The sequence below is a fragment of the Vidua chalybeata genome, chromosome 8 (assembly GCF_026979565.1).
Source record: "Vidua chalybeata isolate OUT-0048 chromosome 8, bVidCha1 merged haplotype, whole genome shotgun sequence".
Classification (NCBI taxonomy): Eukaryota; Metazoa; Chordata; class Aves; order Passeriformes; family Viduidae; genus Vidua; species Vidua chalybeata.
The window spans coordinates 14,469,671-14,491,681 of record NC_071537.1 but is presented as its reverse complement, the minus strand read 5'-3'; the positions used below and the strand labels follow the sequence as shown (position 1 = coordinate 14,491,681).

Sequence of the window (22,011 nt, the reverse complement as noted above, 5' to 3'; positions counted from 1 at the left end):
TTCTGGAAGCTCCATGCTGATGGCACAGTCCCAGTAATGCACACAACCTGTGGTTGCCTGGAGTGAGCCAAGGGCTCAAAGCTTTTTGTTCTCTGTTAGCTCTTAAGTACTTAAAACCCCAAGAATTCCTAGGTCCCAAACTTGTTCTTCTTCCACCAGGCTATTGAGGCACCCAGGGTAACTGGGTATTTTCCTTTAGCAAGAGGTGAATAGATCCCAAAATCTGGAAGGAGGGTGGAGATGGTGGTGGGTCACAGAAAAGACTCATTGCTGACAACTCATTCTCCTTTTAGGGCAGTTTCCTAGCAGCTTTGTTGAACCTGTGGATATTCCCCCTTTGAAGCAGGGAGAAAAACTGTTTGTTTGTACCAATGACTTCACATCTCAAGAGCCAGGGAGCTTGTCATTGCAGAGAGGTAATCTCCATTCCCTTCCTTTGCTTTGCACCTCAAAAGCCTCACCTGTCCTTCCGGATGGATGAACCTAGTCACAACATCCTGCCTAGAGTGACAGAAGAGGTGAATCTCCTAATTCCTCATGACATGGGTCATGTCAAATCCACCATGGTCCTCTAGGCTTCTGCCACTTTGATACAAGTTTCTCATGATCTGTCATTACTCATGAAATGAAATTTGGCATCACCTGATCATAGTAAATTTACAATTGCCTTTTAACTGACCTCTAATCTCCAAATCTTAGATTTGCTTTTGGGGGAGAATGAAAGCTTCGAGGCACCTGCACGGCTTTGCAGCCAAACTGTGTGTCTTAGATGTACAAGAGGCTGCTGATACTTCATGCCTTAATCCCAACCTGTGCTTCTGTGCATCCCCAGCATGCACTGTGCTATAACAGAGTGCCAATCGTCACCCACAGCCAGGAGGGAACAGAGGGAGGCAGGAATAAGAGGTGGGAAGCAATAATGGGAGTAGTTTTGAACTGTTGTGTCTCATTCTCTGCAGGAGACTTGGTGATCCTGGGGGGGTCCCTGGCCTCCAGCTGGCTCCAGGGCCGAAGCAGCTGGGGTTCCAAGGGCTTTTTCCCCTCATCATGTGTGAGGGAGCTGTGCCTTTCAGTTCGGAGACGTCAGCTGTCCCAGAGCCCTCTCCTGGAGGTGCCTGCCTACTCCTTGGGCCAAGCCCAGGCCCTGATGGACCTGTCTGCTCAGCTGGAGGAGGAACTGGACTTCAGGGAAGGGGATGTGATCAACATTGTTGGTGTCCCAGAGCCTGGCTGGTTTGAGGGTGAGCTCAGAGGCTGCAGGGGCATCTTTCCAGAGGGTTTTGTGGAACTGCTTACTCCTCTGCGAGCACCAGGAACCTCAGTGGATCCAGAGCCCACAGGGACTTGTGGCACCAATGGGACAGTAGAGATGCCCTGCAAAGAAGACAATGAGCCAGGGAGTACTTATGGTGTTGCCCTCTATCAGTTCCAAGCTCTGGAGTCCAAGGAACTGGATTTTGATGTGGGTGACAGGATTCGGATTGTAGGCATTCTGGAGGATGGCTGGCTGGAGGGGGAGCTGAGAGGAAAACGTGGCATCTTTCCACACAGATTTGTGAGGCTGGAAGCCTCTGAGGCTTGCATGGAAAAGGTGAGTGCTGGGGATCTGCAAGGTGGAGGCAGTTGTGGATTGAGCATCCATCAAGATCCAGGAAGTACTTGCTCTGAAACTCCTCCTTTGCCAGGGAAAGATAGCAGGGAAAAGGAGGATGGCTTGGCTGCATATCCTGAGCCTGCCACCATTTTGTCTCACAAGGTAGGGAGGTCAGAGGGTCCTCTTGGCACTGACTTGAGACAGCACCAGGCCTTTCCCAGCACAGGACACCAAGAGCCGCATCCTGAAGGCACGGTAGGCTCGGTCCCCTCTAACCACATGAAGTCAGTCAATGGCATTCTCCCCTCTGCTCAGCTGCCTCCCCCACAGGACGACAGACTTGGCCAAGCAGGTGAGCTGGAGCCTGGGGAGACTATTTCAGCCACCCCAGGAAACTCAGAAACTCACTCCCTCCCTAAGCATGATGGAGACAGCCCCACTGTGCCCTTGCAGGCTCCCCACTTCCCCCAAAACCCTTGCAGGAACCAAGCGATTTCATCTGCTAATAGCTGGGCAGCATCCGAGCCCCAGGAGAGCCAGAGCAGGACCCAGGACCTAGACAGTTGGATGGACAGTAAACTGGAGAAGTCCAAGCCCTGTTCCAGCTTAGGAACTGCCCAGGTGAGCCTGGACACACGGGCTGGGAGCTGGGGGGAGTGCTACCCTCTTGCAGTGCAGGGGGACAGCTGCATAGACCTGGACTCCAAACTGACAGAGCAGCTGGCCCAGTTTGAGAAGAGTCTGTCAAGTACTGTTGCGGAGCAGGACAAGGTCTCCCGTCACTTCTCCATCTTGGACTACAGCTCTGAGAAGGACATTGTCCGTGGGTCTCCTGAATCTGTGTCCCACTCCAGGCAGGCAGAGAGGAGAAGGGCCCTGAGGCCACCCCCTCCTCGGCCCAGCAGCCTCACGACAGCCGCTGTGCACATGCAGGGTGGCCAGGTGCCCAAAGGCAGGACTCTGTCCTTCTCTGTCAAACCCTCCCGACCTGCGCCCCGGCCTCCATCCAGCAACCAGCGGAAAAATGTCACCCCTGCACAGCTTCAGCCCAGCACCCCCGAGCAGCAGGTGGAGGAGGGATGTGAGGACTTGACACAGGCAGGATCAGCCTCCTCCAGCTCCATCCTGCTGACTCGAATTGGAGAGGTGGAGAGAGATCTGGAGGCATACAGCAAGACCCGTGCCGAGCTAAGCCTGATGCTGGAGGAGCAGCAGGATGAGCTGGTGAGAGCAGAGACCATGGAAAACCTTGATTTCTGTGACTCAAACATTGAGAGCCTCAGCATGGAGCTGCAGGAGTTGAGAGGTGAGTCTATAACAGCGTGGGATGGGGAATGCTTCAGGAGCACAGGTGCCTCTGCTGTTTTACAGACACTGTTGAAGGCAGTCTTTTATACCCTTTAATTCTTGATTTTGATAATTTTGAAGTACTGTTGCAGTGTATATCATCATGATTTTGCTTTGGAGAATCACGGTGTCTTTCTCTGGATATTCCTTTGCCCTGGTCTACCCCACCCCCATTTCCTTCCAACTTTCCCATCTCTTCCAACCTCATCATACATCCAGAGCTTTCCTTTCATCTACTCCCAGTATTTCCATGATGGAAAGGAAAACCACTGCTGCTGCAGGTCCAACCTCCCTGCCTCATCCTCTTATCTGTAGGGGAGTCAGCAGCAACTTCAGCGTGGCTTTGCTGGTGGTCCTGCAGTTGAGATTTGAGTTGACTGCTGAGTCTGTGCTGTGACTGCTCTCAATCTGTCAGGGCACTAGGTTTCCTGTGGTTTCTGCTCTGGTGCTGATATAGACCTGTGGGAATTTGTTACTCGTATGAGAAGGGGTGCACAGAAGGAGACTGAATCTGACCTGGGAGTGGGATGGATTACTGGGCAAAAAGTAAAGCCTGTGCTCCTGCCATCCATCAAGTCCAGGACAAGAAAACAGGACTATTCTGTTGGTAACAACAGCAAAGAGCTTACAATTGTGGCATATCTGTAGCTGAAAATGTGACTTTTGTTCTTGCACCCCAGAAAAAAATTAAGAGGAATTTCCCATTATTATATCAGCACATTTGGTCTCTGAAACATGAAGATGCCATGTAAAGATCAGTGCTCTTTAATTATATTACACTTGATGTTACAATAGACAAATGGAAAGATGGAATCACATACATCTTCTCCCACAGTTCCTTCCCAGGCTTCTCCAAGGAGCTCTGACACTGCAGTTCTGTTACTGAAACCCACGACGTGCAGGAAATGTGGGCACTGCATGCGGGAGATGGAGTGAAATGCCAGCTCCTGCCTGGGAGTTACTCACTCTGACTTCATTGCCTCCATCCTCCCACTGCTTAATGAGCACTGGGGAACCCAGGCACTTTGCTGCACGATCATGTCGGAGGCAGAACACATGGGAATGAAGGCTGCTATGGGTGCACCAGGAAAACAGGGTGACAAACAGCCTTCACAGTGCACAGTGGTGTGCAAAAGGGATGCTTGGAAGGAGGCCTAGAGGATTTGAAGCTAGATGAAATAACTTGAAGGTAGGAAGAGGAAAGTCTAGGCTGAATCTCAAGGGAAATTTTCTGATGGGATGAATCTTGCAGAAAGATGTCTCCTACTGTCCCAGTGCTTCCTGGCAGAGGACTGATCCTGTGGAACCTGTTGGTTTCTGGAATTAGAAGTTTTAGGCAAGAACTAATGCACTATGCTGAGGAATCCTCAAGCTACTGTCCTTTCAGTTGTCCTAGGGGATTTTTCTCCCGTTCAAGAGACCTCTCTAGCCCTTTGATAAAGATGTGTCCTACCCAAGCTCTGCCATGTCCCTTCTGACACATCTGAGTGTGGCCAGAGAGCATGTCTTGCTAGCCCAGCTCTAGTGCAGCAGGCAGAACAGTAATTTGGTGTTGCATCAGCTCAGCAAAACGTGTTTGTGCCATGCCTGAGGCATGACCTCTGCCTTACCACTGTTAGGAACGTGGAGACACTGGAGGCAGTAAAGCTCTCACTAAGCCTTGACCAGCAACCAAAGCAGGGCAGGCATAGTCTTGTAGGGGGAATAGTTCATAGTGGGGAATCCAGCCCTTCAGTGTATCTTTGGGAAGCCAGAGGAAGAGTAGAAAATATGTGGTTTTCTACAGTAAATGTTTAAAATCATCAGGTTGCTTTTTTGGTGTGTCTTATGAGCACGCTGGGGTTTCACTGATCACCAGGCTGCAGCAGGTTTAGCGCTTGCCCTCTTGCAGCTGGAGCAGGAGAGTCCATTTTTTTCTTCTACCAGCTGAGAGCATGGGCTCAGCGTTCCTAACAAGTGTAGCAAGAACCTGAGACATGAATGACATCTACAGACTCTCACACTCTCTGTCAGGGTCATGCTGTTGTCTCTTGGTTTCTTATAGGAGCTCTGTGTTTGGCATGGAAAATTGGGAATATGTTGTGCCCTGCAGTAAGAAGCATTACTGGAGTGCGTATTTCTATAGCCTTCTGGAAACTTATTTTGTGTGTTGGCACCAGACTCCATAACCCAAGCAATCCCTTCAAGCCTGTTCCTGTCAGCAGGTGGACCAGCTCAGCTGTTCCCCCTGGAGCAGGGAACCATGCAGCTGTGACTGCATGGCACTGTGGAGGCACTGGTCTGTCTTGCAGGGAGCAGCTCCTCTCCTGACCTTCATGTGACTGTGGGTGAGGGCTGGGAAGAGGATGGGCTCAGCATCAGGGTTGAGCCAGGGGCAGCCTGAAAGCCTCAGTTTGCCCCAGCGAAGTGTGGAGCAGAGCCCAGCCTCTTCTAGACCACATTGTTTCCGCCATGCCATCAGGGGTGGAAAGAAGAAGGTCTAGTAGAAGATCTGGTATCCCACCTCTGCTCTGTGGCTTCCTGCGGTCACACACATGCTCTGTTTCCCTTCCCTGAGGACATTGGTCTCAGGGTAGGGCCTCTGCATGCTCCAGTGCCCTCCTCCTCCCTGCCTCAGAGCTGCCTGCGGAGAGGTTTTGGCAAAGCCGTGGAGCCGGTTTGGGCGGTGCAGGCCTGCCCAGCCTGGCTCCCTTCCTCGCTCCGGGCTGGTTACTGATTACTTTGGGCAGCAGGTGGAGGAGGCCAGGGCTGCCAGCGATTGGGCCCGTGCCTTTGCTGGCTGGTTTCAGGAAGCAGCACCTGCGTTTCGCTTGGGACGGGAGTGCTGGAGCAGAGCGGAGGAGCGCCGTCAGCCTGGGGTTGGGCTCAGGGAGCAGAGGGTGAGGGGAGTGGGCCCCTGCGCCACACCCCACAGGACTATGTGCACCTGTCCTTAGAGGAAACACTGCATGGAGGATCCGAGACAGGAACCGCGGCTCCTCAGCTGGGAATATGAGGACTGTTGTGCTGTGCAGAGACGGGACGTGGCTGGCTGCAGCGACAGACCCAGGGCGACAAGGAGGCCGTACCCGGGCAGCCGAAGAGCAGACAGTGGCTGGGACAGTTCCAGGAGACAGGAGGACATCTCCGTGGACCAACAGAGCAGGAATGGAGGTTTTTGGAAGGGACAGATGCAGTACATGGACTGCGGGAGAGCAGACAATGTTTGGGAAGGCAAAAGACAGGATATAGAGGACAGAAACTACAGGGTATATGAGAGGGAGGGTGTTCAATACAGAAACTGCAGTTCTGAGATAAGAGGAGGGCGGAACAGAGAGGACAGACTACCTGGGCAGTATAGGGAGAGGGGAAGGCAGTATGGAGAGGATAGAGGCCTTGGAAACTGTAGGGAGGGGGGAAGGTGGTATCAGGACTACAGAGATCCTAGGGCCTACAGTGAGCATGGAAGACATAGGAAAAAGGAACTGTGGCACAGGCAAGAGAGGGACTCTGGGAAGTATAGGGAGAGGAGAAGGCAGTATAGAGAGGATGGAGGTAATCAAATATATAGGGAAGGGGGAAAGTGGTATAGAGATGATGGAAACCCTAGAGGATATAGAGAGCAGGAAAGACCACGTGTAGGTATCAGGGACCAAGTAGATGAAGACATTGAACGGCACAGGAGTCCCAAAGGCCATGTCATGGATCACAGCAGTCCAGACAGAGGTTGTGAAGTTCCTGCATTTGTGGTCAGGTCCTTGGGAGATGGTAGTGTGAACCTGGGGTCAGGTACCCGCTGCACACAGTTCGAGACATGCGTCGTTGACTCCGACGGCTGTGGGGAGCTGGAAGGAGAAGCCCCAGGGCCTGGGATGCCAGCCAAGAGCAGCAGTGGAGCAGAGCACTCGAGGGTACGCACAGGCCGGCCAGACTGGAGCCAGGTCTGGGAGCAGGAGGCCGAGGAAGCAAACAGGGTGGGCTCTGTGCTGCAGAGAAACAGCTTCTACAGACGGACGGCTCCCAGTGCCCTGCGGCACTCAGAGTTTGTGCAGACCAGGAAGAAAAACCCAGGTACACAGGGAAATGGTGGGCAATTCCCTTGGGTGTGCCTTCACCCTGCCCTAGCACCAGGGCAGCACTGGGAGTCTGGTACACGTGGGTGGCCAGCACAGACAGCCTCTCACAGGAAGGCTGCTCCGTGGGACTTAGTGAAATAGCATCATGGTTATCACCCCTCCTTGCAGCCTCTGCAAGGGGATTTTGCAAAGGCCCAGGTGGGAGGGAAGTACAGGTGGTGGCACAGACTCAAGGCTGTCCTTTCTTTGCTCCTGCATGTTTTAGGTACACCCTAAAACTTAAGGCCCTGGTTTGTCTGGTCTCTCAGGGCCCTGAGGAGGTTCCTCATGAGGGAGAGGGTGAGATGTTTGGGTTATTCCCACTGCCTCTTTATAACCCATCATTAATAGATTCTATGTGTAGGAACCAATTCCTGACCCTGAGCATGAGTGTGGCAGCTGTTCACAGGCAGCACAAAGTAGGAAATAGCAGAAGCTGTTGAAGCACTCAGACATATGCAGAGAGGAAGTACTCAGAGTTGCACAATTCATCTGGGGAAGATAACCAGGCACCTGCATGCTGGGAGCCTGTCATCAATGGGAATCTCTTGCACTGTCACCTCTCAGTACTGCAGTGGTCCCCCTTGCCTGTGCTACAGCAGTTGCATGCCCTGTGTCCTGGGTCCCCAAGCCATCCCTGGGTCTCCAGTCCCATCAAATAGCACCCTGGAGCTGCAGAATTACCAAAGTGGAAAGCTTAGGCTGCCTTGGCATGGGTGGAATCATTCCATTGACGCTGTGGCTACATCAGAGTCAGCTGCAGGTAGATTTGTTCAGCTTGGCTTCTGGTTGCAAGAATACTGGTGGGGGTTGAGGGGAAGTGGCAGCAAGGTCTGGGGTCTGGGCAGAGGGACAGAAGGAGCGCTTCTTGATGAACAGGCCTCCATGTGTCTGAAAACTTGTTTGTTCCTGTGCCCTTTCTGTCAGCATCTGTCTCATGTAGCTGTATGTGTGAATTCTCTGTGAAGTGGGATTGAAATGGAGAGGAAAACTGCAACAGCTAAAGTGATAGCAAAGCTGGAGGCAGTGCCTACCTTTGCCTTAGCAAGAAATCTGGCCTCTGGAGATACTTATTAAGCAGGCTCCAGTGGCTGCATTTCTGCACTCTCAGGCCACCCTGTAAGGGTGGGACTTTGCTCAGCTGTGTCCCCAGGGTGAGGAAAGGGAGAGGCTTTGCAGTGCCAAGACGTTCAAAGGGCAGCAGGGGAGCCAGGAGGAGGCAAGGAACAGAGTGGGATGGGATATGGTCCACAAAGCCTTAGGAGGCTGGAGCAGTGCTGGCTTCTCCAGCTTTTGCAAGAGTTGAAGGGACAGACTGTGATGCCAAGTGAAAGCCTATGCTATCAGGATTATAGGATTCTTCTCTACTGTGGCAGGCTCAGGGGCATGGGAGTAGCTGTGAGAGGTACAGGGCAGGATGCCCTTATCATCTGCACCAGTGTCTCACAAGAGGAGAGATGAAAGCTCCAGGTATTTCAAACACTGTCCATCCTGTAGCCTTTTTCTGGCTGCAACTGTCTGTTACTTTCCTCCTCTTGTCCTGCTGGGACACAGTGCTGGACCAGCAACAGCTCTCCTTGGCATGTACTGCTTTGCTGCTGTAGTTGCCTCAGTGTAAGATCCCACCAGCATCTCCCCAAAAGAGCTCCCATTGTGCTTAGCAGCAGACACCTCCTGTGCAGCTGGCAGGGAAAAGTCAGCTCTGGTTCTCCCTCAGCGTGTGCTCCAGGCACCTTTTCCAATGCTGTTTACTTCTCTAACAGGTTCCTCAGCCATCCACTGAGTAACAGAATTTGGGACTTTAAAGCCCCAGTAGAATGGTTTGGGTTGGAAGAGAACTAGAGGGGCATCTAGTTCCAATGCCCCTGCCATGGGCAGGGATGCCACACTCTAGATCTGGTTGCCAAGGGCCCCATCTGGCCTGCCTTGAATACTTCCAAGCCAGTAGAGATCTTTTCTGTTCGCAGGGTTATCACACTTACAGATTTCTGTACGGTGTAACTGGGTGACAGCTGCTTGGTTAGAGCGCCTCTTCTGGGATAACACTCAGATGTGACTGCCTGACACATCAACAGGAGAACCCACCTGTCATAGTTTTGCTGCTTAGTCACCATCACTCTTAAAGGTTTTGCATGCTAATGTGTTGCATTTCAGCTCTGAACCCCAACCTTTTTCTCCTCAATTAGAGCTTTTTAGTCGATGGATATTCTTCTCAGGCAGGTACTGTAATTAAGTAATTTTTCAGTCTTCAATTCTTTGTAGTGAATGGAGTCTTAAAATACCCATGTCAAAGACTCACAGGAAGACCTTTAAGTGTTTATTTTTCCTGATGCTCACTCATTTTTCAGTTCAGACTCTTTTGAAACAGTGGACTTCAGAGCTGGATGAGGCGTTCTGGGTGGGTGTCAGCACTAGTTTACCTTGCTGTGCTCCTGTGCCCTTGTCCAAAACCCCAATGGTCCTCTGCAACATTCAGGGAAGCCCTGTTGAATTTTGTCTGATCAAGCCAAAAAATTACTGCCCAGAATACAATGCTGCATGTGGCTCTGTTTCTTGTTCCCATTAATACATTAATGCATTTGTCTGCATTAAACCTGCTTGGTTTGAATAATTACATCTTATTCATGGTACCCTGGATCACTCAGTGACTCATATGCCTCATCTTTATTTGTGATCCTGTTGAATTGATCCTCACTTCTCTACATGACAGCAGTGATTTTCCATTTACTTTATTATGTGGGATTAACTAAATCCAGTCTCTGAAGAACCTGTTTAGAAATGCCTTCTTTTCTGGATAGTCTCCACTCCACTGGCAGTGGATTTTCAAGGTGGTTTTTGGGGGGTTTCTTGTTTTTTGTTTTTTGGTTTTTTTTCTCTTTTTGCTTTTTAGAAAGAAATAAGCAGAAAATTTATTGTATAATTCTATGTTTTTGCCAGGTTTGCCAAAAATCGTAATCTCTCTGCCTACTTGTGGGATTATGGCATTGTAGGATTTCCTTTGTCCTAGATGGAAATAAAGGTCCACTATAAACTAGCATTTTATTTCCTCATTTAAAAGATGAAAACTGAATTCTACCATCCATGGATTTTTCTTGATGTCTTTCTTTTCTCATTTTTCTGTGGTGCGTCTATTATCTGTTATCTGGCTCACTGTGTTCATTTATATATTTATATTTGCTTTCTTTATTGAAAAAGAGATGCAGGACAGACTTTTCATCAGTACTGTTCTCTTCATGATTTTTGGATTGTATATTTAAAACATCCTTTTAAAGAACTTTCAGCTTTCATTCTTTTGTCCATCAGTGGTTTTGCTCACACTTTTGTTGATGCCCTGCCTCAGTTTTAGCAGCTTAGCTCTTTTACACCATCATGTTACTTCACTTTTTTCTGTGTCAAGGGTTGGAATCATCCTCTGCTCACACTGAATCCATGGGGCTGTCTGTGCAACCAGAGGCCAGTTTGGGGCCCTGGTTATGATCTTATCTGGCATAGAGACATCCCAACCAAGCAGTCTCTGTATTAGGTGTGTTTGGGACACCAAGCCGCTCCAATGGCCCTGGAGAAGCATCCCTATTCTACCCCTGTTCAGCTTGCTGGTGTATTACCAATGTCTGGAGTAAGAGTTCTCACCCCAGCCAGATCCAGCTCCTGGCAGCGAGTTTAGCCTTTTGCTCAGATTAATTATTCCCTGCCCTAGTTTCATCGTCCCCCTTCTCATGGTCGGCAGTGGCTCCTCCCCTCCTGGCCTCCACATACTTCAAATATTTGCAGCTGGTTTGTTTTGTCCTGAGTCACTGCTTGACTCTGCTGAGCTGTGGGCCCGGGGCCGGGCTTGCCTCGCGGCTGGGTGCAGCTCTGCCGGAGATTGCTGGGCTTGTCCTCGGCGCTGATGGGCGGCACGTCCCTGTCCAGGTAGCGTTAGCGCCCGCCGGGCTGCGCCGAGCCTGCGGAATGCTGCCAGGTGAGCCCTGAGGAGGAGCAGCTGGGGGGCGATGCAGACCTTTGGGTGAGCCCTGCAGTGTGGTGGACATGCATCCCGTTGGATCTGGTCTTTGTGGGTCAAGTCTGCTCCCAGAATGGGGCAGGGAAAACCTCTGATTGCATGTATGCTCCCACTAGGAAGTTGGGTAATAACAATTCAAAGTTTTCATTAATTGGAAGAAAGTTGATGACAGTGGCATTTCTCAGATGAGCAGGATGAGCCGTGTGATAGCAAAAGCAAACCACAGCCTCCCCAGGAAGGGGAGGTGGGAGTGTGCTCCATCTTCACACCTCATTGCCAGGGCTGGGTTAGGAGCTGCTGTTGGGTCTCTCATGGGTCCAGCAGGGGTACTAGCAAAGCTGAAAAGCAGGTGCTCCTGGGAGGCTGGATCAGACCATCAAACCGAGAGGAGAAACAGAATCTGAATCTCTGAAAATTGTGATTGAGAACATTGTTTTTGGAAATGTATTTCTGAATGCCTATTTGGCAACTGTGTCATGGGTAAACATGAATTTGTCACTGGATTGGAATTTGTTGGCTTCATTAAAATACGAGTCGTATTCTGCAGGCCAACAAGGCTCATTCAAGCTGTGGTGTGTCTTAGCATCTCCAAAGTTGATGGGCATGATGAATCAAATTGAAAGTTAACATCTAAATAGAAAATCTGTGGAGTAAAATGGAGATGTGTTTAAAAAATACTTACTAGGTGACCAAAATCCACAGCTGTGAAATTGGTGGGTTTAGTTAACTGCTTAATAAGCCTCATTTAAGGAAAGCTGTTATTAGACATACAAGAATGTGTGACAAACAAGAAAAAATAAATTAATGACAATTAACAGTATGAAATACAAAAAGTGAGAGTTTTTTTAATGTATCAGAAACAAACACTAAGTAATACATATTGGTCAGATATAAGAGCTAAATATTACAAATTGTGTATTTGAATATTTTGAGCTGTAAGTGTTTGGAAAGAAGTAGAGCAACTTTTGAGTTCATTGCTGAAGGAGGATGCTGGACTAGTGATAAACAACAAGAGTTCTAGGAGACTTGACTGCAATGTAGCCTTGTTTTTGAAGGAGTCTTGAAATGTTCAGAAAGAGCAAGAAGGCCAGAGGAGAATTAATTTGTATGAGTTCTCAAAATCATGCAAATACTGATACAGTGGGGTAGAACTGATGCCCAGCATCATGTCAGGTCATCCAGGCTGAGCTGATGACGACTGTGGGCTTAAAATCTGTGCAGGGACGGTTTTAATTTCCCTTCCATAGGCAGGGACTTGAGGTTTGCCAAAGAAGGGTGTCACGGAGTTGGCAATCTCACAAGTGTGGGTTGAATCCTTGCCACAGGGTACTTTCTATAAGGGCCTGACCTAGATTTACTTGCCTGGGGTTTGCTTGGTGGAGCGTGGGGAGCTGCTGCACTTGCCAGCAGCGCTGGGCATCCCCAGCTCTGTTTTGGGGAGCTAGAGCCAAACACATGGTGTGACTGCAGTTTAGCTATGGCTAAGGCTGGGAACACAGCAGGGTTGTTTGGTCGTGCAGTAAACTCCTGAGGTGTCCTGTACAAAACTTAATGTGGTGGCATTTTGCCTGGGGCTAAATATGAAATTCTGTTCTTTGACCAAAGCAATTGTAATCTTTTCCATTTGTCTTCCCAAATGTGTATAGGGGTAATTTCTGGCTGTGATTTTGGCTTGTCTTAATTTTCAAGATTCTTCCCAACCCACCCCATGCAGTAGTATCATCTCACCGCCCACCCCCTCTGGGTTTCACACATCTGTTTGCATTGCAAATTAACACCTTCCAGTTTCTTCCAGGCTGGAAGAAGCTTCCCACTTGAGCTTGCTCTCCTTCAAAACAAATGCCATGCCTTCTTTAAAATAACTCATTTGTTGTAACTTCATTAACAAAGACCTGCTGACTGTATTATCTTAGTGTTTAGTTGTCCCTCTTGTACATTTTTCTGTTCATATCCTGTTCAGGATCCAAGTGCTGTGTCTAGGATATCCCTGTGGGTGTTTGTGGAGGACCTTGCACAGCAGGGCCCAGTCTGCTCCTGAAACTTTGTAGATGCTGTGGAAATGCAAAGAGCAAAACCAGTTAAACCCAGCATCTGCTCTGAAGCCCTCCTTGTGGATTCCTGCTGCATTTGAGTTGATAAAGTTCATCACTGGGGACTGCTGGAAAGCCAGGACAGGCTCTGATGGGGTTAGGCTTAAGGATACTTGCCTTAAGCAAGTAGAAGAATCAGTGAGGCCTTTTCTTCCCAGTGATTGCCTACTAAATGTAGTGCTGGTTGTGTCACTGAATCCTCCTCCATGGAGCTGGTTGTTTTGCCTCTCCCCAGGCTAGATTTCAAGGCAGGGCAGCAGAGATGCCAGCTTAGAGAGATGAATATCTTCCCTCCCACATTGAGGGTATCTGTGTTTCAGCTGGGTTTCCCATTTGCCGGGCTGGCACTGGGAAGGATTTTGAAGTTGCTCTTTCTGCAGAGAGGCGCAGTGGTTCATCCTCAGCCCAGGCAGCTGTAAGAACTTGCTGTTTGGTACTGATGCTCCTGGTTTCTGCCAAGGCTGCTCTGCAATGGGAAGGGCCAAAAGGGCTGGCATGGTTTCTGAGCCAGCGTCTCAGCTTGGGTGTCTTTTCTTTCTCGAATTGTTTCAGTGTGAAGACCCCGGCCTGGGGAGCAGTGGACAGGATGCTTAGGCTGAGGCAGCAATTTTCCCATCCCATGTTTTGTGCTGCAGTGCTGGGTACTGCCATCACCCCACAGAGCACGGCTGGGAGCTACTTGCAGCCTGCCCAGCACCTGGGCAGAAGCGGCTGGGAGCAAGGGGGTCTCTCAGGGCTGTGCACAGTCGGTACTGTGGTACCAGGATAAGTCCCGAGCCCTTCTGGGTGTCCCTGGGAGTAAGCAGGGCTGAGCCTTTGTCTGACGCTGTCACTGGAGAGGTCAGGGACCTCTGGAAGCGCCTGTCCTGCAAAAACATTCTTAGAAACGTCTGAACTGGGGCATGTCTGCAACTCAAAAAAAAAATTCTGCTGATGGAGGGGCAGCTGGGGCTCCGTAGCAGACGGCGCATTTGTGGAATCAGCCACTGACATGAAATGGGGTACCCGAGGCAGGCTGGCGCTCCAAGGGGCTCCGTGCCGCCCTGAATTGGGGGAGACCCGAGTGTTCCTGGCCTCGGAGGGGTGACCAGGGAGGGGTCGGGGAGGCGCGGGGAGAGCACTGTGGCCGTGGTTTCGGTCCGAGGGCGCAGCCTTCAAGAGCAGGCAGGTGGGGCAGAGAGCGGCGGGGCCCAGGAATCCGCGGGGCGATGAAATATCTCAATGGAAGCGGGAGGGGGCTGGGCCGGCCCGGGGCCGCAGGTGGCACAGAAAACCAGGAGGCGAGGCGGCCGCGGGGGTCCGGACGGGGCCGAGGAGGGCGGCCCGCAGCCCCGGGCCCTGCGGGCGGGGCGGCCCTGCCCGGCCCCGCTGGCCGGGCTCCAGCTCCGGGCTTTGCCGGCGGCAGCAGCGTTGCGGTGCCCGGGGCCCTCCGCGGCCATTGAGATGGAAATGCCCCGGGCCTGGAGACTGGAGACCCTGTTCCCAGCCTGAGGGAGGGGCGGCCGCCATTGCTTAGCGGGGGCTTCCCTCCGTGTCTGCAGCTTCCCGGAGCCGCGGGGTGGGAGAGGAGCCAGGCCCGGCCGGCATCGGGGCAGACCGTGTGGAGCCAGGTTTGTTGCCCGGCACGCCGGTGCCAGGGCTTTGCGGCGCTCCTGGTGCTGCGAGGGTGGGCTCTGGGAGCAGCCGGGTCTCCCTGCAGCCCTGGGGATGGCCCCTCTGGAAAGGCCCTTAGACTCTCAATAGTGCTGTTTCTCAGTCTCATGGGTTACGTGTGTAGCAGTTGAGGCGCTATTTGTCTCCTGTCTTTGTATCCTTGCTGGAGCATGCTGATCTCGATTATCTGTCTTGCAGAGATGACTCTCCTGTCCTCCCAGACACCATCCCTGGAGCCGTCCTCGGCCGCCACTGAGAGCGCAGAGCAGAGGATGCTGGAGAAGAGGGCCAAGGTTATTGAGGAACTGCTCCAGACAGAGCGGGACTATATCAGAGACCTGGAGATGTGTGTGGAGAGGATCATGGTGCCCCTGCAGCAGGCACAGGTAGGAGCTGGGAAAGGAGGGGAACCGGTGGTGCAGCACTGGTGGACTGGGGTGAGAATACTGAGTCCATTTAGTTCTCAGAGGTGACTATGCAGCACGGGAACCCATAGAGGAAATTAAAGCTATTCCGAGGAGAGGAGGGTGGTTCCCACAGTTGTCTGCACTTGTTGCAATAAGCCCATGTGCTTTGAGATCCTGGTGAGCCCTCATCCTTGCTGGGAATGAGAGACCTGGCAGCAAGTATCACACATTGATTCTTTTGGTGCAGGAAAAGTTTCTCTTGTTTGGTTATAGGTTAAATTCATTGACAGGAGAAATAAGATGGGGTATTGGTATGGGGACAGATTTAGTGGGAGGAAAAAGAGAAAATCAGGTGAGCAGAGGCAGGAGTAGAATTGCTGGGAAAAAGAGGGACACATAAGGAGTGAGAGTTTCAGTGCACTGGGGGACAAGAGAATGTGTACTTCTCTCTGTGATGAGAGAAGTTCACACCAGGTGCCTGCTGTGAAGCTAAGGACTGATGGGTTGCAGGAGGGCAATGAGGGGGCTGTTGAGTCTAACTGGGACATGTTCCCCATCCAGGACATCTCTTTTCCCATTCACTAGATGCAGAACATAGACTTTGAGGGCCTTTTTGGAAACATCCACATGGTAATAAACTTCTCCAAGCAGCTGCTGTCCGCCTTGGAGGCTTCAGATGCCATCGGTATGAGTTCTGCTGTTACCTTTTCTCAGAAAGCTGGGATGGGCATTGCTAGTGCCAGAACATAACAGTTTAAATGATGGGAGAGGATCACTGGGCCTGGGCTTTCTCCCTGCTGGTCCCCATCGCCACTTATCAGTCCAGCAGTGAAGCCAAGGAGATCTGTGTTGCCCCAGGGGTCACTATGCTCAGACAATGTGCCTGTGGCCATCCCTGGCCCTTTGCTCTGTGGCTCCTGTGACCAATGACTCCACTACTCCCCCTGGGAGACCTGGATTGACTGAGCTCTCTGTGTTGGTGGGTGATGAGGAGGGGTCCTGCATGCTGTAGTAGCACTGTTTTCTTGACGTCTGTGTGTGGAACAGGGACACTGGATGTCTTACCAAGAGACACACCAGTGTTTCTGGAGGCAGCTGGGGACCAGGAGATACTGAAGTCCTGCTTTGCTGCTGTCTGCAGGACCAGTGTTCCTGACGCATCGTGCAGACCTGGAGAGTGTCTACAGGGTGTATTGCCAGAACCATGATGAGGCCATTGCACTGCTGGAAACCTATGAGAAGGATGAGAAGTTGCAGAAACTACTTTTGGACCTGCTGGATAGTCTCAGGTTTGAGCCTTTGCCTGTGGCAGCCACCAGGCTGGGATAGGGGGATCAGTTTCCAACATCCCTGCCCCTCTTCAGCAGTGTTTAGATAGTTCAGGTGGTGACTGGAGAGGGTCTGATGGTGGCACTGCATAGTTGACCAGGCTCTGGATTCAAATGGCCCCCTGCCCCAATGCACACGTGCTGGGAGACCTGTAGACCCCCTTAAAATCTGCATAGAAGCCACCAATGTGTAGAGGAGGTGGCATGTCCTGGACTGAGGGCTCCTGTTCCCCAAACCCTGAGCCACCACGGCTGCTGAGGAAGGAGCTGCTTTGCCTGGCTCAGTGGGTGCCAGGGCTCCAACTTGTGGAGGCAACTGCCCCGGGAGCTGGCAGTGCCGATGGCGGCTCTGGGAGGACAGGGCTGCCCACTGCCTTGGCAGCCTCACTGGGCAGGCCATAGGCACTGGCTGTGGGATTGCACACCTGCCACCCCATTAACCCTTGCTTTTGTTTGCTTTTTGGCACTCTGTGGGCCGGCAGGAGCCTGTACAGTGAATGGTGAGTACTTCCTCTTAGTCCCTGCTTGTCTGTCTGTGTTGGTCTGGCCATTCCCTTGTGACTGACCTTCTGCCACAGGCTGGGTGCATGCTGGGGTGCCCTAACAGTGCCTTGTGGAGGCATGACAGGGAGGAGAGAGGTATCTGTGGCATGATGGCACCAGAGGCAGTGGGTGGGCTGCACAGGTAGGCAGCATGAGTGATGAGGTGAGGGAAAGTCTTGGGCAGGAAACAGGATTTGGGAGCCCTCAGCCCCAGGGAGCCAGGAAAGCCCTGCAGTGACTGCGGTCCTGTAGTCAGTCTGTCCTGCACTTGCAGACAGATCTGGGCAGTTGGTTGGTGGAACAGCATCTGAAACAAGTGGCTCTCTGGCAAGTATGAGGCTGTGCCTATGTGGGATTTCATGGTGGGTCTGGTAATGAAGAGGATCCTGGCTGGGAAGTATCACCTGCTGTGAGTGAGGAGCAGAAACCTGGGGTTGATCTGAGAGCACCAGGAGTTCAGGAGTGCAATGAGTTTGGACACAAAGGTGGCGTGATGTAGGGAGTACAGTGGATTTAGAGACACTGGAGTTCTGAGTCTCATTGGCACTGGTTTGAGGGGGCAGAATGTGTGTGGCAGAGCCAGACTGACATCTGATACATCTCCTTTGTCCTGACTTTCCAGGGGTTGCACAAACTACATTAACCTGGGCTCCTTCCTCATCAAGCCAGTGCAGAGGGTGATGCGGTACCCGCTGCTGCTGATGGAGCTGCTGAGTGCTACCCCTGAGGCTCACCCTGATAAGGCACCACTCACAGCTGCTGTCCTCGCAGTCAAAGAAATCAATGTCAACATCAACGAGTACAAGCGCCGGAAGGACCTGGGTGAGGAGCTGGGCAGTGCTGGGCACAGAGAGACAGGAGTAGGTGTGCTGAGGTCGGTGTCTGCTGGCCACTGAGCCTTAGCTGGCAACCATGGTCATGGAGGAGCTCTCACTGCTTAGGGGAGTTTGGCCCCATCACCTTTGTAACTACCCTTCAAGTAGCTGCTAGTTGTGAGCAGATCCCCCTCTGCTTCCTCACATCCAGCCCACCTGGGTCCCCCAGCTCTCCTCCTGGATTACGAGATGTGGTTCTTCCACGTCTTGGCCTTCAGGCACCAAACTAGACACAATACCCAAGTGTAGCCTCCCTGGGGCTGAACAGAGGGAGAAAATTACTCCCTTTGATGCCTGTTGGCCACCCTCCCTGTTTTCCCTTGAAAGCCCCCAGTTTGTGCAAATCTTACACTTTAGTCTTTCCTCATAGCCCCACTGAAGCTGAGGTGACAGAGGCTGCATGTGATGATTGCTTGTATTTGCTAAAGAAGCAATATAGACACCTTCTCTATGTCCAGGGACTATTGTACATAATCTCCTATGTCACCTTAGCTGGCACTGTGCATAATCGTGTGGAAGAGCTTGAATGGTTTGTCTACAAACTGTAGGGGATCTCAAGAACCAAACAGGTGACACAGTGCTGGATGGGATGGGAGGTTATGATACAATATTTTACAAGGGCATGCAATGATAGGGCTGGATAATGGCTTTAAACTGAGAGGAATTAGATTAGATCTAAGGAAAAAGTCTTTACAGTGAGGGTGGTAAGGCAGTGGATCAGCCTGCCTGCAGAAGTTGCAGATGTCCCATCCAAGGAAGTGTTCAAGACCAGGCTGGATGGGGCTTTGAGCAGCTTGGTCTAATAGATGTCCCTGCCCATGGCAGAGGGATTAGAACGGGGTGATTTTTAGGTCACTTCAACCCAAGCCATTCTGTAATGATATGTGGGGTTATTTGGACTACAGAGGCTTGGGGAAGAGGAGAGCTAACAAGGTGATTGTTGATGAGGCAGTGTAAGACATGGATGTTTGTGCTTACAAGGGTTTTGATTTCTATATCAATCTCTTTAGTGCTAAAGTACAGAAAAGGGGATGATGATAGCCTCATGGAGAAGATCTCCAAGCTCAATTTCCATTCTATCATCAAGAAATCCAACCGTGTGAGCAGCCACCTCAAGCATCTCACAGGCTTTGCACCCCAGGTACTGTGCATCAGGTGCACTTACACCTTTCAGTGCTTCTCCAGAAGTATCTGCTGTCCCTCCATACCCCTTCCCCCCATCCAGCTCTGATCCAGGCCAGCGAGGCAGAGTGAGCTTAGGGTCTGAACCACCCATCTCTGCTGTCCAGCTGTGGGCAGGAGGGCCCCACATCTTGTAGTCTGAGAGGTGCTGAGTCCTGTATCACCTCCCTTGAAACACTTTCTCTCACAGCTAAAGGATGAAGCCTTTGAAGAGACAGAGAAAAACTTCCGGATGCAGGAGCGTCTGATCAAGTCCTTCATCCGGGACCTTTCCCTCTACCTGCAGCACGTCCGGGTGAGCCAGTCTGGGTGTGATGGCAAGCCTGTGGGGCACACCATGCACTGCCCCTCCTGTCTGCATGGTGTGTCCCTGCAGTGCCTCTGGCCACAGCTCCTGCCTCAGCTCTGTAGGGGCTGGGTGGTCTGGGCTGCTCTGGGAGCCCCTTCTGGGCAGCAAGAATGGCTCAGCTGTGTCTCCCTGCTGCAGGAGTCAGCTTGTATGAAGGCACTGGCAGCAGGGAGCATGTGGGATCTGTGCACAGAGAAGGGAAGTGGGGACTTGGACCAGTTCCAGAAAGTGAATCGTCTCATCAGCGACCAGCTCTTCTCCAGCTTTGTGAGTGAGGCTTATGCCCCTTTGGGGCCCACCTGGGAGTCAGCTGCAGATGGGCAGGCCCTGGGAGGCTGCAGGGAGGGTAACCTGGGAGAGCTGTGAGCATTCCTGTTTAGCTCTGCCCTCCTGAGAGCTTTGATGCCTGGCAGTTTATGACTCTGCCTGTTAGATATTCATTTTTTCAGCCCTACCTGAAATGCTACAGCGCTTCATGCAGGTGGCTCAGGTACTTTGCATAGAGTTACCCATGCTGGCACAATTATGTAAGATCATAGGATAATTGCTGTTAGAAGGGACCTCTGGAGCATCAGTGGCTGCCACCAGGAGACAGTCACTGTATTGTCCTGGGGAGGTTGTGTGCTGGAGAGTGAGCTGTTGGCATCACGGTGGGAGAGAGCACCTTGTCTCACCTTCTCACTGCACCTCTGCCCACCAGAAAGAGCGGACGGAGCGGCTGGTGATCTCGCCCCTGAGCCAGCTGCTGAGCATGTTTGCGGGGCCCCACAAGCTGGTGCAGAAACGCTTCGACAAACTGCTCGACTTCCACAACTGCACTGAGCGAGCGGAGAAGCTGAAGGACAAGCGAACGCTGGAGGAGCTGCAGTCAGCCCGCAACAACTACGAGGCCCTCAATGCCCAGCTGCTGGACGAGCTGCCCAAGTTCCTGCGCTTCGCCAAGGAGCTCTTTGCCAGCTGCGTGCGGGGCTATGCCGAGGCACACTGCGACTTCGTGCGCCTGGCCCTGGAGGAGCTCAGACCCCTGCTGTCGGTGGGTTCCCACAGTGCAGGCAGCACCCTGGGCTCAGGGCAGCACTAATCTTGTCCCTGAGCCTCACTGGGACCTGTCACATCGTGGGGGAAGCTGCTACTGCAGTTTCAGGCCACAGGTGACTTGTGGAGGGCTCCTGTGGGATGGTGTTGGGGCAGGGATTGCAGGGTTATGTTGCAGTTGTGTGTAGAAGGCTCTTGGAGCAGTGGCATGAGAGCATTCACTTGGGAGAATCTCGGGTCACAAGTTTGAGGACCACTTAGAGCTGTGTCCAGACAGGACTGCAAACGTGTGCCTGATGCAAGTCACAGGCAGGACACAGAGCCCTGCCATGGTCTACACTGTAGCTCTTGGCCACTTCTCGCAGCACCGGTCACCTAACCAGGATCCCGACTTTGCTCTGGTTCCAGTTACTGAAGGTGTCTGGCAGGGAAGGGAACCTCATTGCCATCTTCCAGGATGAGCACAGTCGAGTCCTCCAGCAGCTCCAGGCCTTCACCTTCTTCCCAGAGTCCCAGGCGGCTCCCAAGAAGACTTTTGAAAGGAAAAGCATGGAACGGCAGTCTGCCCGGCGGCAGCCCCTTGCTGGCTTGGTGAGTTCCCTCTGCCCGGTGTCAGGGCTTGCAGAGCCCAGGACAGCCACTCACATCTGCCTTGTTCCTCTGCAGCCAACCTACTTCCTGCAGTCGGATGACATCCGAGCTGCCCTCCTGGCCCGCTATCCCCCAGAGAGTCTCTTCCAGGCAGACCGCAATTTCAATGCTGCCCAAGACCTGGATGTCTCCCTGTTGGAAGGAGACATTGTGGGCGTCATCAAGAAGAAGGACCCCATGGGCAGCCAGAATCGCTGGCTCATAGACAATGGGGGTAGGTGGCTGTTCCCTGCCCTTGGTGCTTGCTGTGAGTCTCCTCCTCTGATCTCCCTGTGCCCCAGTCTGAGCTCACTTCCTCTCCCTCTGCAGTGACCAAAGGCTTTGTGTACAGCTCCTTTCTGAAGCCCTACAACCCCCGCCGCAGCCAGTCGGACGTCTCTGTGGGCAGTCACTCTTCCAACGAGTCGGAGCACAGCAGCTCCTCTCCCCAAAGCAACGCCACCCTGACCTTCAGCCCCAGTGGGGCGGCCGTCACCTTCACTCAGAAACCCCTGCAGGACTCTGTCTCCCCAGCAGATGTGTACCAGTCCCCACAGCCTCCACTGGAGGTGGACTCCCCCTCTGTGCCCCAGCTTGGCTCTGGCGACAGGATGGCCCCACTGGCTGGTACCGTGACGTCTCAGCGCCGCTACAGCCGCCCCGAGCTGGGCTGCAGCTCCAGCTCTCGCAACGGGCACCCCACCAAAGCACGTCTCAGGCCCACGCCCTCGGTGGAGGACAGAGACTCAGGGCTGGAGAACAGCGAGTCAGAGGGCAACCAGGTGAGTCTTCAGCCACCCTCATGGGGCTGGGGATGCCAAGGGCTAACTGTTTGGCTGGGGACTGAATCATCCTCTTCCCTGGCAGTGACCAGGAATATG

At 52.3% G+C, this 22,011-nt stretch overlaps 1 protein-coding gene across 6 annotated transcripts in view; it reads left to right on the top strand.

The window, feature by feature from the left end:
- The window catches only part of DNMBP (dynamin binding protein), a 34,803-nt gene that overhangs the window by 10,588 nt on the left and 2,204 nt on the right, over nt 1-22,011 (top strand). For 2 of the 6 annotated variants that reach the window (XM_053948508.1, XM_053948507.1), the window contains 14 exons: nt 294-416; nt 960-2,900; nt 14,980-15,167; nt 15,774-15,873; nt 16,330-16,477; nt 16,999-17,016; nt 17,682-17,881; nt 18,945-19,075; nt 19,307-19,411; nt 19,604-19,732; nt 20,166-20,498; nt 20,909-21,091; nt 21,167-21,365; nt 21,461-21,912. In XM_053948508.1, the coding sequence (XP_053804483.1) occupies nt 294-416; nt 960-2,900; nt 14,980-15,167; nt 15,774-15,873; nt 16,330-16,477; nt 16,999-17,016; nt 17,682-17,881; nt 18,945-19,075; nt 19,307-19,411; nt 19,604-19,732; nt 20,166-20,498; nt 20,909-21,091; nt 21,167-21,365; nt 21,461-21,912 (4,250 nt within the window). Of the gene's footprint in view, nt 1-293; nt 417-959; nt 2,901-6,329; nt 6,992-10,883; nt 10,997-14,491; nt 14,739-14,979; nt 15,168-15,773; nt 15,874-16,329; nt 16,478-16,998; nt 17,017-17,681; nt 17,882-18,944; nt 19,076-19,306; nt 19,412-19,603; nt 19,733-20,165; nt 20,499-20,908; nt 21,092-21,166; nt 21,366-21,460; nt 21,913-22,011 lie in introns of those variants that run through there. The other 4 variants (XM_053948509.1, XM_053948511.1, XM_053948512.1 and 1 more) reach the window with 4 other exon arrangements.